Raw genomic sequence first — 15,566 nt, forward strand, 5'->3', positions numbered from 1 at the left:
GTTAATTGATTATTGATCATTGATGGAACAAGGCAATTCTTAGCATAGCCAAATTCACTTTCATCCATAGTCCCATTACTTTGCAGTTACAAAAAAAAAAAAATACAGTTTTGAACTCTTCCTTCAGAAATACATTCCTAGTCCCTCTTCTTATCTCAAAGTATAAGTATACAAGTAGGCAAAAGTGGATTTACAGTAGTGAGTACAAGGAACACAGTTTATTTTTACATTATTATTTATTAATTAATGTATTATGTAAACCTACTTTTGCCCACCCCTGTATTTTTTTTATCCTTACCCAAGGATATGTTTTTTAAATTGACTTTGGAAAGAGACAAAAAGAGAAACATCGATGTGAGAGAGAAGCATCAATTGATTGTCTCCTGTACATGCCCCAACCGGGGATCAAATCTGCAACCATTTGATCTACACATTGACATTCTAACCAACTGAGCCACCAGGCTGGGGTCCACCCTGTAATTTTGTCAACATAATCAAAACTGTATAATGTGAAAATATGTTTGTGAAAATCTTGAGAATCTCAATGTTCATTACCATCACCATCATTCTTATTACCGGAAACTTCAGGACTCAACCCAAGGCCCTGCTCAGCTGGGGCTTTCAATAAGTTTGGTTTCAAATTCTTTTTGCAACATACTAACTTCAAACTCAGGGATTTCTTTGTTGAGCACACTAGCGTGCCTGTGTGTGTGTGTGTGTGTGTGACATCTAGAAGGGTGGAGAAAGTACATACCTCATACAGAAATAGAGATGAGCGTTTATAAAAAGGTAGCCTACCCTTTAGTGTTCCTGAAGAAGTTTCTCCCAATCACAGGACAAAACAAATGAATTCTCTAAGCCATTTCTCACTATATTGATTTTTAGGAAAAAAATCAATTAAAATTTGTTATTTCTGGTTTTTCTTTTTACCTTGCAACCTAGATTTTTTCATGAGATATTTGTGCTCTACTGAAGATTCATCTTCTTGCACTCTATAAACCTAAGAGACTCTCTTTCTCTCTCTTTTAACTCCTCTGGTGCTAGTGTGAACCTGGCCACAGAGTGTCATCCTAGACCCATGGTCGGCAAACTGCGGCTCACGAGCCACATGTGGCTCTTTGGCCCCCCCGAGTGTCGCTCTTCCTAAGCCTTAGGAGTACCCTAATTAAGTTCATAACAATGTACCTACCTATATAGTTTAAGTTTAAAAAATTTGGCTCTCAAAAGAAATTTCAATAGCTGTACTGTTGATATTTGGCTCGGTTGACTAATGAGTTTACCAACCACTGTCCTAGACCCATGTGCTATTGTTTAACTTTTAACATATAGAGGGTCTGGGCATGCTAGCAAAAGGGCTAGGCAAGGATATAGACTTATATTTTTCTACGCCTCATCTGCCACTAAATTAGCAATTGACCTTGAGCAAATGACTTCATCTTTCAAGCTTCCTTACAGAAGATGATTTTTAATCCATGACATATATACTCAACAGATGGGATGCAGAAATAGTCTAGACAAAACACAGCCCTTTCAAGACAATTTCCAAGAGTTTATTTTCTTTCAATCCCTATGCCAACTTCCAGGTGTACAAGCTATCTATCTCCTGGTGACCCTATACAGAAAGAATTTATCTAGAGTCATTCATCTTTGTCTCCACTGGAACTTCTTTCATATAACAGATGCTCAATAAATAGTTCTGGGTTGATTAATGGATGGAATTAATCTATAAAAGCATTCACTTCTTCCAAAATTGGGGTAATAGCTTTATCTGCCCTTATTTCTGGGCCAAAGAACATGGCTGTGTTGTGTGTCCTTTGGGGTTCAGAAGGACAAAAACAATGTCAGGGAGAAAATAGCAGCATCTTCACTTTTCCTGGTTATCTTGGACTGTGCTAGGCTTTCCACAAACAACTGTGATTTGCTGGGACCCTAAATAACACAGCTTCCCTAGTCCACCATCCAGACCTCAGTTAGCCTTGTGGGGAGGGGAATGATTAATTTGAGGGAGGAAGCTGGTTTGTAAAAATAAAAGATTTCATTAGAATTCCACACACACAGAGGGTTACCTACTCATTAATTAACTGATTTCAAAAGGGGTCTTAGTATATAATTGCTATAATTTAGGTGGAAACAATGCCACACTAAATGTAATTATAGGAGTAGGCTCTGTAAAGATGTTTTTCTCTTTACCAGAGAGCAATTCTGGGTCAGCTGATTCTCTTCTGCATAGTAATCTCGCTCTTTTTTCCATCTCTAATTACACCAACTTTTATCAAATAGGTATCAAAGCTGAGAGAAGTTTCAAGGAGAGAGTGGTTGACCACATCCTTCAGAGAGGAAAAGGAGAGGATTCATTACCAGGAAGCCGCTAGAAATGGGCAAAAGAAGATAAAACAGTGCCTACAGTACGACAAGGAGGGCTTCACTGCAGACTGACTTGTGTGGGAGCATCTGAATGAACTCAACTAGGAAAATGTTGTATTGTCATGGACCTGCCTCAGGACCTATCTCTTCCCCTTATTGTCCTCCATGATGATGAAGGTTATATAAAAGCCTTCTAAATAAAGCTTGCTAATAGTATTCAAATCCAAAATCATTCTACTTTTCAACTGCTTGTTCTATTAGTTTTCCCCTGAGTCCTTTTCAAAATATTCCCATGAAAAGTCTAGTTCTCTAGACTTTAAAGGTTATCAGAATATTTCCCTAAGATAATGCAAATCTTCCATTTTCTCCTTGTGTTTTGTTTATAGGGTTTTGTATTATGTAACCACAACACTAAACGCTTTGAGGTAATTCTATCTTCTTGATTTATTCTTTTTAATTTCAATTTTTAAATGCTAACTTCTCTGTTATGCCCTCCGTGATGGTTTTTCCTCCTCAGTTCTTGTCCTTCCTCCCTGACTCTATTGGATCAGATGAATTACCAGAATAACATAGACGATGAAGAATCCTGGTCCCTGGAGAAATGATCCTGCTCCCCACTCCCCATCCCCAGGGACAGCTTAGCTGGTCTCATTGCATATATATATATATATATATATATATATATATATATATATATATATATATATATATATATATTAGGATGATGGAGTCTAAGCTGGGCTTTCCTGGTGGCCAGCAAGCTGGAGGGCAAGCACAGACCTTCAATTTATGAGTGAGGGAGAACCCCTGTGAGTGTCAGGGAAGAAAATAAATTCTCCCATTGGTCCAGGTATTGCCTCCATATTGGCATGTAGATAAATGTGCCCCAAATCAAATGCTCTGCAATCACTCGGTCCGGCCACATGCAATCTCCTCCATTGACACACCGGATTTATTTCTCATTCCTCTAAGTAAACAGTTAAATCTGCCGTGGGTTCCGGTGAGTCACACACCATCTTCTACGCCACCTCCATCCAGGGCTCAGAATTAGCCATTGCTAGGAAACGGCATGTCTCAACTCAATCCTTTCCCTCAGCCTCAATTCCTTTCACGGGCTGCATGTTATTAATTTGAGAGCAAATTATTAGAAACCCGGAAAACAGTCTGTAATGCCTGCAGATTTATGATGAAGTCATTCCACGAAAGGTCACGGGCAACCTTGCTATAATTAAATATTTCATTAATTTTTAAAATACACAATAACTTATAAATGCAGCATAAATGAACCAGATGACCTTGAAGAAATTAGTTAGAGCACTGCTTCATCAGAAGCCACTACCTAGCAATTTTCTTAATTCTTCTTCTATGAGTGGGAGTTGTGTCCACTTTCCATTCTTGTCTTGGATAGGGTTCCAGCAGCCTGTTTATTTGCAATGATTTAGTATGAATTCACTGGGAACATTAGGTAGCACTGGAAGGGAAGGTGGGTAGGCAAGACTCTCCTTTCCTTTAAGTGACAACCTCAAAAGTGTGTAACTGTGACCCACACAGTCACCCTCTGGAACACAGTCCCTCTATTTCATTAACTGGGTGATACTTTTTTTTTCATGTGTACATTTTGATAAATAGTTTCTCTTTTCTCATTATAAAAAATGCATTCTCATTACAAAAATTTTGAAAACTTTAAAAATCTATACATGAGAAAATTGAAAACCCCCTGGAGGTAACCACTTATAATATTCTGTGATATTCCTTTCCATTCATTGAAAGTACTGTTCTTTCTCAGACAAGGCAAGCAACTATCTGAAGCTACAGCTGGGGTTCGAATCTTTGGAACTTAGGGGACCCTGAGGCTTATGGTAGTGTCTTCCCTGTTTGGCTCAGTGGACAGAGAGTCAGCCTGTGGACTGAAGGGTCTTAGGTTCAATTTCGGTCAAGGGCACATGCCTGGGTTGCGGGTTTGATCCCCCAGTAGGGGGCGTGCAGAAGGCAGCCCATTAATGATTCTCTCTCATCACTGATGTTTCTATCTCTCTCTCTCCCTCTCCCTTCTTCTCTGAAATCAATAAAAATACATTTTAAAAAAGCCTCAGAATTGGATTGTAGAACAGATGCCATGCGCACTAGAACTGAAATGAGCCTCATACAAAACTGATATTCCTCCTATAAGGTGAGGAAGAGGCTTTATAACAAACATCCCATCAGCAGAGATCTGGTTGGTGCCGGAGTCCAGCTCCTAGAACACTGAGGATCATGGCTACCTTGTAGCAGACACTCAATACATACTGTTGAATAAAGATAGAATAATGTTTTTGAGAGGAGGAACTTGAAACAGGTGGGCCCCCGAGTCCTTTTTAAAACATTCCTTTGAAAGTCCCGTTCTCTTAGAAATGCTTCCCATGCCTCCTCTTGCCTCTTCCTTGCATAAGCCCTCCTTTCTGCTCCCACGGGAGAAGCTGCTGAGGACAGATGTTAATTCAAAGGTTAGCCATCAGCGGCCAGCAACCGTAGGTCTCCAGAAATCCAGGCCACATTCCGGGCTACTGGTGTGCATCCATGCCGTCCGATTGTTTTCCCATTAGGGTGCAGATGGGCTTAGTGGTAAAGGAGGTCAGCAGCTAGAGGGGAACTGCATTGAGCGAAAGTGAGACATGAGCTAGACCTTAACAGAAAGAGGCAGGGGACCAATAGCAAGGAATCCGGCAAGCAGAGCCAGTGCTAGTTACATGATACGATGATCGGTGAGATGGTGGAATGAGGCAGGGAGGAAAAGGCATCAGAGAAGAGGAGAGGGGACTGAAACGCATTGGAACGGAACAGGCAAGAGAAAGAAAGCTGACTTTTAAAAATTAAATAAATCATCCTACGCCCAAACAACTTTGATTCTTTTCTCCAAACTTTATAAGCTCTGCGAACGGGTTTGAAAGCTTCAATAACAGAAGGTTAGAAACTGTGGTCTGTGAACCTGGGAGAGATGAGTTGGGCGATAAGGAGACCCTAAGAGACAGAAACAAGAGGGCGAATGGATATTCAGGGTGGCATTTTGGAGAGGAGGAAATCAATTAAAAGAGCTGTGAGAGAGGGGCCACAAGAGGGACACCTGGTTTTCCTATGTCATTAAATTGCTCAGTCTCCTACTTGGTGTCAAATCCCGAACTAAGAGCTAAACACATCAGAAAAATGTTCTGCGTAAAATGCATCCCTTTCCCTTAAATAGTTGCAGTCCAGTCCAACAGCATCACTCACTCAGCATGTGTCTGCTGAGCACCCGTTATGCACAGCCTCACATTCAGTGCTGTGGGGGATGAGGGATTAAGACAGTTGCACTTGGTGAATCCTTACAGACTAAAAGAAACCTCACGCTCTAACTGCAAAGATGACTAGTATGCAAAACAATTAGGAAACTCCAAAAGAAAGGTGACAATGCAATTCACCATGGCCCAGCAATTCCACTTGTAGGTATGTAGCTCAGAGAACTTATATCCCTGGAGGTTCTGGTACAAAGATAGAACAATACTGTTTGTAGTAATGCAAAACCATTGCTGGGAGAACGGGGAATAAATTGTGCATATCCGTATCATGACAGAATTCCATGTGGCATTGAAAATATCTGGACCAGATGGGTATACACCAAGATGAATAATACTAGTATGGAGTGACAGAAGCATGCAGGAGAATGATAGCATTTAGCTAAATTATACATTTATAAAACACTCAAAGCAATGTTACATATATTTCTATGAATAAATAGATATGCATGAAATGTATCCACGCATGTAATAGAAGAATATACATCGAATCCATGGCACCCATTGATTTTTGTCGGATGTAAGGATAAAAGGTCTGAACGTGGGCAGTACCTAGAGGACCACCTCTACCTGGGATGCCCTGCTCATTTCTCCTAAAAATCTGAAGCCGAAGTGACAGCGTGCTAATATTTATTCATCCCAGGTAGTTGGTACAAAGGTGCTTGTGACATTATTCTTTGTACTTACCTGTATTTTTAAAACCTTCAAGAACTTTAAAAAATGCAATACAGGGAGAAAAGTGTGGATGTAGAATTTATATTAAGCATCACACATTCAAAATCTTACAGGAGCCAAGAGGACAACTTAAATGGACAGTGAGTGAGCTGAAGCAACGGGGCAGATGCATGCACATCGGGTAGGAGATGGGGCAAGAAACAGCACATCTGATCACAAGTGGGCAGCTACCATGCAGCTCTATCAGGCTGGTGGATGATGGGCATTTGTGATCAATGTTGCCAGATGTTTCTGACTTTGCAAAGTTTGCCTCAATATTAAAAAAAAAGCAAACCAAATTAAATATAGCTGTGAGCCAAACCCTGAGGCATAAGATAAGAATTCAATAAAAGTAAATGAGGAGGAGCCGGACGAATAGTGGAGAGCTTCCTGAAAGAGGTGACACTTGTCTATGGGCTCTGCATCAGATATGAGAACACTTTTAAGCCATTCCAAATGATCTGTCTTTCCAATACTTCATAAGAGGGTGCAAGTGGAGAAGTAGTTTATGGGTAGGGGAAGTTTGTAGAAACTGTCAAAAATTTCAATGATATTTGTAACATGTTCACAATGGATGAAGCTCCAGGTGCACTGTTGTTCAGCGTCTGCAAATTACAGCCCATGGGACAAATCTGTCTGCTACCTGTTTTGAATGGCCTAAAAGCGAACAATGGTTTTTGCATTTTAAATGCAGGGTGGATGGAGGATGGGAGGAAGCAAACAACATTTCATGACATGTGAAAATGGTGAGTAATTTAAATTTCAGCGTCTATAAGTTGATGCCCACTCATTATGTATAGCCTATTACAGCTCTCACACTACATTGCAAGAGTCGGGAGGTGCTACAAAGACCCTGTGGCAAGAAAAGTAAAAGAGCTGTAAGCCCATTTCTTAATCATCAGACTAGGGAGGCTATAAACGTGTCTACTATCCCTGGATGGAGACTATGGAACTTAATTCCCACACCCAGGTGAGGAAACGTGAGTTCAGACAGAGGGTAAGTAAAGCACCTCAGGTCACATGCACAGCTAAGTGGCAATCTGAAGCTTTTCCTGAAGCATCAACCTCCAAAACCCATGTCCTAAGCCACCACTCTATCCCCACTCAGCAAACCATTGGTCAAAATAAGCCTTTCCCCCCCAGGTTACTGCCAGCCTGCAGTACTTCCCAGTGTCATCCAAAAGCCCCTATGCAGGCACACAGCCGGCTTCTGTGTTCCTTGGCACACACGACAGTGGGCCTCTGAGTGGATGGCAAGTCTGATGACACCCTGAGGGATGTGAATCCAGCAGCCAACCCGGGAGGTAACGACTTGGGAGTTCCACTGGATTTGCCGATTTCTCGAATCACTTACTTTGGGCAAAGGCAAGTCAGGCTCTTCCAGCAAACAACAGAGAATGGGAAAACAGATCAATGGAAGCAGCACTGGTTCATTTCCAATGACTTTATTGAATGCAGTTACTGGAGGCTAAACAATGCATTTAAGCTCCGGGCTGGGGCTCCACGTTGTGCTGAGCCTGCCTTCAAAAGCATGTTCCCTGCTAAGCATGTGGCCACGGGTTCTTAGGTGGAAAGAAGGTTTTTGCTGTTTCTTTTTCCCTTTAAACCTCTGCAGCTTTGCGGTTTGCAAAATTTCCTAGGCAAAAGGTTCTCTCTCCCGCTTCACTTTGGCTAGTTCTGCTGGTGGAACAATGGATCAGAGATATAAGCCCGTGAGAGTGGATTTATTCAGGGAGTTAGCAAAGCAATCAACCCTAGACAGTCTTCTGAAAGCATCCCTAGTGCTTCCCACATCATACTCTCCCCGTGCCGACCAGGCAGCATCCTGCTGCTCACATTTGCTGACATAGTTCCCCCTCCTAGAATTCCCCTCTCTCCTTCCTCCCCACAGAGCCAAGAAGTCTTTGTACTGCTCTGTCTTCAATCACTTCTTAGATATCCAATGACAACTGTCTTCAATTTGGGCCATTTAACTGTCCTATAATTCTTTCACATTTGTCATCTCTCTCCAAACGTTGGTTTGTATGGGTTGCTGTGACGTGGTGTCTAGCAGCACCGTGAACACTCATCAGTACTTAGTGAGTACTAACAGCCTGCCCCTCTCCCCACACATGTGGCCCTTAAGGGACTGAAGACACCTTGGAGAATTCTAGTACCTTTCCTTAAATTTCAGCTCTGAGCCTGAAGTTTGAAATTCACATCCCTTGCTCTCAGTGTGCCTCTCACAGAGCATGCCTGCCTGGCACTAACTTCTCCCAGCCTTGGTGTTCTCATTAGCCCGATGATGGTCATCTGACCCACATGGCAGGTTGTTGGGAGATTTCAGTGAAATCAACTTTGAGAAAGTGCCCAACCAGACACCTGGCCAAAGGCAGGTGCTGCACAGATACAAGTGAGCTGCTGCTCGCTCCTGGGAAGCAGGGTCTCTGCCCTTTCTTCTAGCAAAGCTGTGCCTCTCCTTTGGGGGATTTCTTGTTTTCTGGGAGGCGGCTACATTGCCCCTGGCCTCTGTGAAAGATCAGCTAAATCACAGCCAGCTGCTTCAAACATTTCATATCAAGAAAGCATTTCAGCCCTAACTGGTTTGGCTCAGTGGATAGAGCGTCAGCCTGCGGACTCAAGGGTCCCAGGTTCGATTCCGGTCAAGGGCATGTACCTTGGTTGCGGGCACATACCCAGTAGGGAGTGTGCAGGAGGCAGCTGATTGATGTTTCTCTCATGGATGTTTCTAACTCTCTATCCTTCTCCCTTCCTCTCTGTAAAATCAATAAAATATATTTGAAAAAAAGAAAGAAAGAATTTCAAATGTAGCTTTGAGCATGCAGGAAATCTGTTTCCCCATCTGATTCCACAAGTGAGCTCAGCAACACAAGCTTTCCTTCAAGTGCTAATCTGGGGGCAAACCTTCCAAGAGGTAGTGGACCCAAGAAGCTCAGGGATCTAATAGCGACAGGCATCTCATCAGCTGGAGGGTCGCTGCTTACAATGGCAATAGGCCCTCTGGCTTGTCAATCAACCAACCCTGTCCTCCACAGTAAGTAATAAGAACGGTCACATTTCATTGTGCATTAGGCTAGACTAGATGGTTCCTGTCAAGGTTACCAGGGAAATGTTGAAATAATAACATTTAAAAAGACAGCAAGAAAAGGAGCAATGAAAGTAAGCAAACCCCAAGCCTGCAAGCTGCGAACTGTTTCTCCCACACAGATTCCCCTGCCGAGCTGCAGTGTTAGATTTCATACCCCTGAGCAGGGGCCTTCGGGAGGACTGGAAGCTGCAGGAAATCAGAAATCATTCCCAGGAGGGTCCTCATTCTCTGGCCGCCCTTTGTGCCCACATGCCATTCCACCCTGCTGCTTTCTCACCCCCTCCACACACCTCTGCACACAGCCTCCAGCCCCCATTACTTGCAAATACTGGATTCTGATCTCAGCCCTTCAGGATCTCTAGAAATCTATAGGCAACATCCTAAAATGCGAAAGCCATGGGCCAGAGAAGCCACCACAATCAAAACACTGGTAAAATTATTAAGGACCATACCTTGCACCGGTTAATTCATCATTCACTCATTCATTCATTTATTCATTCAATACATATATACTGTTAAATCCTCAGTGCTAGCACAAAACTAATAAGCACATGGCACTCAAAGAACAAGATACCCAAAGGTTCTTTCTCATGGGGACTTAAAGTCATGTGCGTGTGTGTGTATGTGTGTGTATGTGTGGCCATCCATGCATACACATGTGTGTTTGTGGGTCGATATTAAGGGTGGATAAAGGTGGAGGGGTACCATACTAAATAAACAATGCCATTTTTCCTAATATTTATTGTCTAAAATGTTATCAAGGCAGACATTTATGGGGCTTGGAAAGCATATAGCATGGGGATCAAAACTCATCCAGTGGGTTAAAGGAAGGAGTGTTAAAAAAAAAAAAAGATACTTAAAATAGGACCTGAAAGATATTTAGAAGTTTGGTTGTGCACGTGGGGAGGACAAGCACTTTCCATGCAGATCCACAAGCAAAGGCACTGGGGCAGGAAGGCACCAGTGGAGCAAGGAATGGAAGTCAGAAACGAGATCCTAGACATGGGCCAGTGTGGCTATGGGGTTAGGCCATTCAACGAGTTTAGATTTTATCCTAAAGGAAGTGGAAATAATCCATAAGTTTTTAGAATAAAAGTGGTGTTACCATATTTTCAATTTGGAGAATGTCAGTCTGGATGCAGGTTAAATTCTTAAAATAAACTAAATCCCTTCATAATCTCAACTCTTTATACCCAATCATGATCTTTCGTGGTTCCTTCCTTTGTATGTGTTCTGACCTTTGCCTTGAAATAATTTATTCTCTCCAAAAATAATTACTGACATCCTGTTATGTGCCAAACCTCCTGTTAGGTGTCCAGGTGACAGTACTCAACAAACTGTCAAAAATTTGTGCTTTTTTCAAGCTTATATTACCTTTAGTCAGTTTTCCACTGGTGAGCTACTATTGAAACTTTCAGACCAACTCATCGTCACCTTTTGTATGTGAGAAGTCTTCATTTGCCTCTATTCACTCCCTGGTTATAATACTAGGGTTTCTTGATGATTAAAGTATCCCCACTCCCCACAACACATTGGCCTGAGAGGTCCATAAAAGTAGAGAGAATGGTATTTCCCTCTTTTATATCCCTCAAGAGAACCTAAAACATATTAGGATCTTATTAAATGTTTTTGAATAAATAAAGTGTGTATTAGGGTTCTCCAGAGAAACAGAATTAGTAGGATGTGTGTGTGTGTGAGTGTGTGTGTGTGTAGTTCTTTAGGGTGAGTGGGCAAGCTAACCACCCAGGAAGAGCGAGTGTTTCCGTTGGAGTCCAAAGGCAAGAAAAAACCATGTTCCAGTGTGAAAGCACAAGGCAGGAGGAAGTCTCTTTTGCTCAATGAAGGAACAGGATTTTGTTCTATTCGAGCCTTCACCTGATTGGATGAGGTCCACACACATGAGGGAGAGCAATCTGCTTTACTTAGTTTATTCATTTACATGGCAATCGTATCCAAAACCACCTTCACAGAAACACCCAGAATAATGTTTGGCCCAAATGTTTAGGCACACCATGGCCCAGTCAAGTTTACACATAAAAATCATTTAAAAACCATGTAAGTCCTCCAAGTGAAGTTAACAAGATAGGTCAGTAAAACCTTTTTTTTTTCCTCCTTGACTACAGCTAAGCTACAGAGTCGGGATAAGCAGAGAAGGGAAGGATATAGAAGGATAGCCTACATCAGTAATAAGGTTTTGGTGAAATTGCAAGGTTAAGCATTTTGTCCCCAAATGGTCTCCCTGTCCTCGTAGTTCCTAAGAAACACATAAAAGTTTTTTGAACTCCTGCTCCCATTCTTGCCATTGTCATTACACGAGGAAATAGCACTGGTCAGCCCTACCTAGTGGGCCACTTGATTTTAAAATCCTTTTCAAATCTAGGACAGAAGCAGAAATTGCCTCTTGACAATCCTTTAAGAGCTCACCCTCTGGCTATGTGAAGAGCCCTGGAAAAACTTGTGTCATTTTCACACTAGAAAAATGTTGAATTTAATAAAAAGTCAAAAACAGGGAGCCTGAATTATTTATACTTGGGTAGATGACTGCTGCTAAACTCATCTTCATTTCATGAAAGGACAAATCCTTTCCTGTCTTATAAGAAAATTATGCACTATTCTAGCTCCTTTTCTACTTACTAGCATTTAAAATATTGCAATAAGCAAGGTAGAAGTGGGGGCAGAAACTCGTGCATACTCTTATGGAGTTTTAGTGGGAGGAAAGGGAAATAGAAGTGCTATCTAGTCTTTTCAGTAAATGGTTTGGCCCTGAGGTCAATCTCTCTCACATCCACGTGACCAGTTAAACTCTATCTGAATCTGAGGGAAAAATTATTAACATGAAAGATTGGATGAACAGAGTTTAAACTGTGGCCTTAAGTTTGTTAGGGAATGCCAGGTCATGTAGAAATTAGAATCCACGTGTTATTATTCAAAGTGATGCCCAAGAGGAGCATGCAATGAGGCCTCCTAGAAGGGAATGTAGGAAAAAGCACATTATGTGGTGAGGAGAAGCCCAAATGAAAGGAAGACCAGCATGTCTCTCTGATACAGACACAGGGAATGCCTGACTGTAGGACCATGTACATCTTTACTGCCCAAGATGCTGGGACAATTAAGATTTGGATATGGTGAGCAGTTACAGCTGCCTTGATAAATTGAAGCAGGCTGCACAACCTTCCTGGATGTATGTACCTTGCCTTACAGAATGTAGAGCTCGATACTTAAACTCTTTGATGTCCACATCAAACAAAGTCCTAGAAAAGATGAAGGTTTTCTTTTTATATCTAGTGATTAAGTGAAGGATGGAAAATATTTTGGAAGTGTCAGCTCATGGTCAGAGATCCTTCTGAAAAAAGATGGTGGTTTTCCTAATATTCCATCCACTTCCTGGAATTCACAAGAACAATGTCTAATCTCTTGGCAGAGTATTCTGGGTAACATGAGATTTTTATATCATATTTACTTAATGTATAAACATGCAAACTCCAAGAGGACAGGAGTTTCTTTCTTTTTTGTTCATCTAAAACAGTATCTGGCATATAGTAGGTATTTCTGGTTTTGTTTATTTTTACAGTATAACTTTACAAAGATCTTTCTAGGACCCTAGATCCTTGGGACTTCTCTCTTATCTCTGTTGCCTCTCTCTCTCTCTTTCTCTCTCTCTCTCTCTCTTTCCATATATATACAGATAGATATAGATATGTGTATATACATGTCTGTACACACACACTTGCATATATAACCACTATACTGATTCATTTGTATTTTAGAAAAAAAATTATATTATGTTACTGCCTTAGAATATCTAGAACTCAACTCATACTTACATTACATATTGCTGTGTATTTATCAAATGATGTAGCTTCAGACTCTAAGCATTAAATACTCTTTATGGTTTGTACAGATAAACTCACATCCAATATTGTTAACTCTTAGTAAAGTGATTTGACAGTTTAGTCATAGAGTCTGCTGGTTATTATAGGAGTTCAGGAGGTGGTACCAGCTGGTGTAGGACCACCATAACTATTCTCCCATACCCTCTATGTACATACATGCACACAAACACACACAGGCAGTCAACTTTTCAGGGATTTAAATTTGATATACTTTTAGAAAAAAAATATCATTATTATTTTCTTTAATATTAAGAAAGTAATTCATGGCTTTTTACAACTTTAAGATCTATATCCCACCATCTATTCACATTGTAAAGGAATGTAGACAAATTTTGACAAGTTAAAGTGGAACAAAAACAACTGTAAGCATGTGTATGAGTGAGTGTGTGAGTGTGCGTGAGTGTGAAAGTGACAGACTGAAGGAGTTTCTCTTAAAATATTCTATGTTTTCAGTGTGTTGGCTGTTTTGCTTCCTCTTGTCCCTGCCACTAGTATCTTACTGGAATGTTTTGGAAAGAGAAACACATGTAAAGATATAAGATTTCTTAAGCCAGTCAATGAAGGAAAAATACCACATGATCTCACTCATTCATGGATAATAGAGACCATTATAAACTTTTGAACAATAATAGATACAGAGGCAGAGCTGCCTCAAACAGATTGTCAAACTGCAGCAGGAAGGCCGGGGAGGGTTGCGGGGCAGGAGGTAGGGGGGTAAGAGATCAACTAAAGGACTTGTATGCATGCATAGAAGCATAACCAGTGGACATAAGACATTGGGGGATAGGGGAGGCTAGGGGATTGTCTAGGGCGGGGGGATAAAATGGACACATATGTAATACCCTTTGTAATACTTTAAGCAATAAAAAAAAAAGATTTAATTAAAAAAAACCATAAAATAAAATAAAATATTAGTAAAAAAAAAAAAAAAAGATTTGACATACGAAAAAAAAAAAAAAAGATATAAGATTTCTGTTTGTTTGGGTTTTGGATGAATGGAAAACTGTTACAATACTATTTTAAATTCTAGAAATCTTAACATTTCAATGAGTAACCTAGCTTCTCTTCTCTGGTCTGTTGATCATAAATATTTATGTACAAGCATAAACATTTCCATTTTCCAGATGAGGAAACATCAGCCCAGAGATTGAAATGTTTTGGTATAGGGTTCCCTGGGAAAAACCATGTCCTTGGTGGGTTAGAATAGAACCCAGGCCTCTGGGTTCCTTTAGAACAGTGGTTCTCAACCTTGTTGTGCCGCGACCCTTTAATTCAGTTCTTCATGTTGTGGTGACCCCCAACCATAAAATTATTTTCACTGCTACTTCATAACTGTAATTTTGCTACTGTTATGAATTGTAACGTAAATATCTGATATGCAGGATGTATTTTCATTGTTACAAATTAAACATAATTAAAGCGTAGTGATTAATCACAAAAACATTATGTAATTATATATGTGTTTTCCGATGGTCTTAGGCGACCCCTATGAAAGGGTCATTTGACTCCCAAAGAGGTTGCGACCCACAGGTTGAGAACTGCTGCTTTAGACCAAAAGCAAAAGAAGTACTCACGTCATGATCTGGGTCTCCACTCCAGCCTCCACCAGAGCCCCGTCGACAAAGAGAGGAACCGGAGTGAATCCATACTTGTCCCAGGAGTGGCCCTCATCAAAACTCACCCTGGGTCAGAAACAAATACATGAAAGAGAAAGCTGAAAATAAAATCACACTCTTCTGCAACAATTTTTCAGGTTATTAAATTCTCCCCCGCAGCTCGCTGTCTGGCAGTTTGGATTATCAATAGGAAGTAATCTTCAACATCTCTCCATATTATTATGAGATTTGATCAAAACTGCATTTCCTGGCCCAGGCAGAGACAACACCAGGGCTGCAGAAATATTTCAACATATTAGAATAGAAACCACAACCTAAGCAAGGGAGATTAGTGCATGGAGTGTCACGTTTCAAGTACTCAGAATGGACCCCGAAGTTCAATTTACTGCACAATCAATTCAGCCCTTGGAGTTTTTGATACAGATAAATTGAGTAGTGCCGAGTGTACCCAAATGGGAGGGGGAGGTGTGTGTCTTTCAGATCATACCTTAAAAAAAGCAATTTCCTATTTGTTCAGAATGGATGTTAGGATCATTTCCCTTCCCTGATGCCATTTTAAGGGGCTTTTATAGATGAGTATTGA

At 40.9% G+C, this 15,566-nt stretch overlaps 1 protein-coding gene across 1 annotated transcript in view; it reads right to left on the reverse strand.

The window, feature by feature from the left end:
• The window catches only part of SORCS3 (sortilin related VPS10 domain containing receptor 3), a 514,894-nt gene that overhangs the window by 54,967 nt on the left and 444,361 nt on the right, over positions 1 to 15,566 (reverse strand). The window contains exon 14 of the mRNA XM_036336059.1: positions 14,942 to 15,049. Coding sequence (XP_036191952.1) covers positions 14,942 to 15,049 — 108 coding nt within the window. The remainder of the gene's footprint in view (positions 1 to 14,941; positions 15,050 to 15,566) is intronic.

Source organism: Myotis myotis, unplaced genomic scaffold, assembly GCF_014108235.1.
Source record: "Myotis myotis isolate mMyoMyo1 unplaced genomic scaffold, mMyoMyo1.p scaffold_m19_p_15, whole genome shotgun sequence".
In the NCBI taxonomy this organism is placed as follows: Eukaryota; Metazoa; Chordata; class Mammalia; order Chiroptera; family Vespertilionidae; genus Myotis; species Myotis myotis.